Source organism: Zalophus californianus, chromosome 4 (genome assembly GCF_009762305.2).
Source record: "Zalophus californianus isolate mZalCal1 chromosome 4, mZalCal1.pri.v2, whole genome shotgun sequence".
Taxonomy (NCBI): Eukaryota; Metazoa; Chordata; class Mammalia; order Carnivora; family Otariidae; genus Zalophus; species Zalophus californianus.
Window position 1 is genome coordinate 141,930,382 of NC_045598.1, and position 1,913 is coordinate 141,932,294.

Here is a 1,913-nt window from a genome sequence, read left to right on the forward strand (position 1 = left end):
AAGCCGACTCCCCGCTGAGCAGGGAGCCTGATACAGGACTCCATCCTGGGAGTTCAGGATCATGACCTGAGCCAAAGGCAGTAGCTTAACCAGCTGAGCCACCTAGCCACCCTAGGGCTTAGCCTTTCCTAATCCCATGTCTAGAATGCTCTCCCTCCATATCCTTGTAAGGGCAGCATGCACTCACTCACCAGTTTCCAGCTTAAGGGTAAATACCATTCTGAGGCCTGTCTCCCCATCCTTTGCCCTGACGCCATTATTCTTTATCAAAACACCTTGGTTGTATGTTTCACTGAACTTCCTGATTTGTAATTCTGTGTACCTGTTTATTGTGGTACTTCCTGTCTTCCAGACTAAACGACAGGTCTTGAGAAGACTGGCATGTTAGTCCAGCTCATGCCTTGCACATAGGAGGAAATCAATGATAATATCATGGAACTTGTTTATTCTAAATTCAACCTGGACCAATAACAAATAAAATATAAAACAAATACAGTTAATAGTAAATAAAAGAATTTTGAAGGAAAGCATTAGAGGAAGGAGAATTTGCCATTGCATAATGATTAAACCAGAGTGTTAAGAAATCAAAGAACAAGAGAAGGAAAGAAAGAAAAAAATGGGCATCCGCTTCCGGCTTCCAGACTGAATTGGCGAGCCTTGCTGGAGATGGACAGCCGGATTCCTTATGATGACTACCCCGTGGTCTTCCTGCCTGCCTATGAGAATCCCCCGGCATGGATCCCACCTCATGAGAGAGTATATCACCCAGACTACAACAATGAGTTGACCCAGTTTCTGCCCCGAATTGTCACACTGAAGAAACCCCCTGGAGCTCAGTTGGGATTTAATATCCGAGGAGGAAAGGCCTCCCAGCTAGGCATCTTTATCTCCAAGGTGATTCCCGACTCGGATGCACATCAGGCAGGACTTCAGGAAGGGGACCAAGTCCTAGCTGTGAATGATGTGGATTTCCAAGACATTGAGCACAGCAAGGCTGTTGAGATCCTGAAGACAGCCCGCGAAATCAGCATGCGTGTCCGCTTCTTTCCCTACAATTATCATCGTCAAAAAGAGAGGACTGTACACTAGAGAGTTGCAGCCCATAGCCCTCCACAGGGAATCTTCTAGGACAAGCTGGTTAGGCCTCAGGGCAGCCTCTTGGGAACCTCAACTCTCGGCCCCACCCTGGCAGAGTGGCGCGGGGAGGATGGGGATACAGTGAGGCCCTGCCACCGAGCCAGCTAGCCAGCTGCATTACCCAAACTGTACTGTACTCCTTGTTCCCTCGTTCTGTAGGTGAGCTTCATTCATTCCCTCAAACAGGAAGGATGGAGATACCTAGGTATAGCCTGTGGAGAGCGCAGCTAGAAAAGGCAACTGACATTTATTGAATATCACGTGCTAGACAACTACACACGTGTCATATCATGTTCATCAGAGTCTAGAAATCAATAGAAAAAAGAATCTTGAGGCAACTGACGTTTATTGAATACCATGTGCTAGCCAATTACACACGTGTCATATGTTCATCAGAGTCTAGAAATCAATAGCAAAAAGGATCCTGGGGGCCTTCCATCTCATCCCTTCGTTGTACTACCAGTCTCAAATCGCTCTGGAGACTCCTTGGGAGTGCCCCCCCCCGACTCCCTCCTATCCTCTCTCCCCCAAAATAGTAAAAGGCAATGCTGAGGAAAAAAAAAAAAAAAAAGAAAAAAATGGCAGATAAGTTTTTGAATAGATCACCCTGCTTACATATAAGAACTTAATATTTAACACAAGTGTTTATTATATCAATGAAAATGTTACAATATTTAATAAATATATCTGGGGCAATTATTTAGGAACTTTTAAAAATACATAAAATTTGGGGTGCCTGGGTGGCTCAGTTGGTTACGTATCCAACTCTTGATTTC

The 1,913-nt window shown here is 45.1% G+C and overlaps 1 protein-coding gene across 1 annotated transcript; it reads left to right on the forward strand.

Moving 5' to 3' along the window:
• Positions 1-642: 642 nt before the first annotated feature.
• On the forward strand, positions 643-1,510 carry LOC118356919 (PDZ domain-containing protein 11-like). Its single transcript, XM_035727281.1, has one exon. It carries the CDS (start codon positions 667-669, stop codon positions 1,087-1,089), a length of 423 nt encoding a protein of 140 aa, XP_035583174.1. The 5' UTR covers positions 643-666; the 3' UTR covers positions 1,090-1,510.
• Positions 1,511-1,913: the final 403 nt, after the last annotated feature.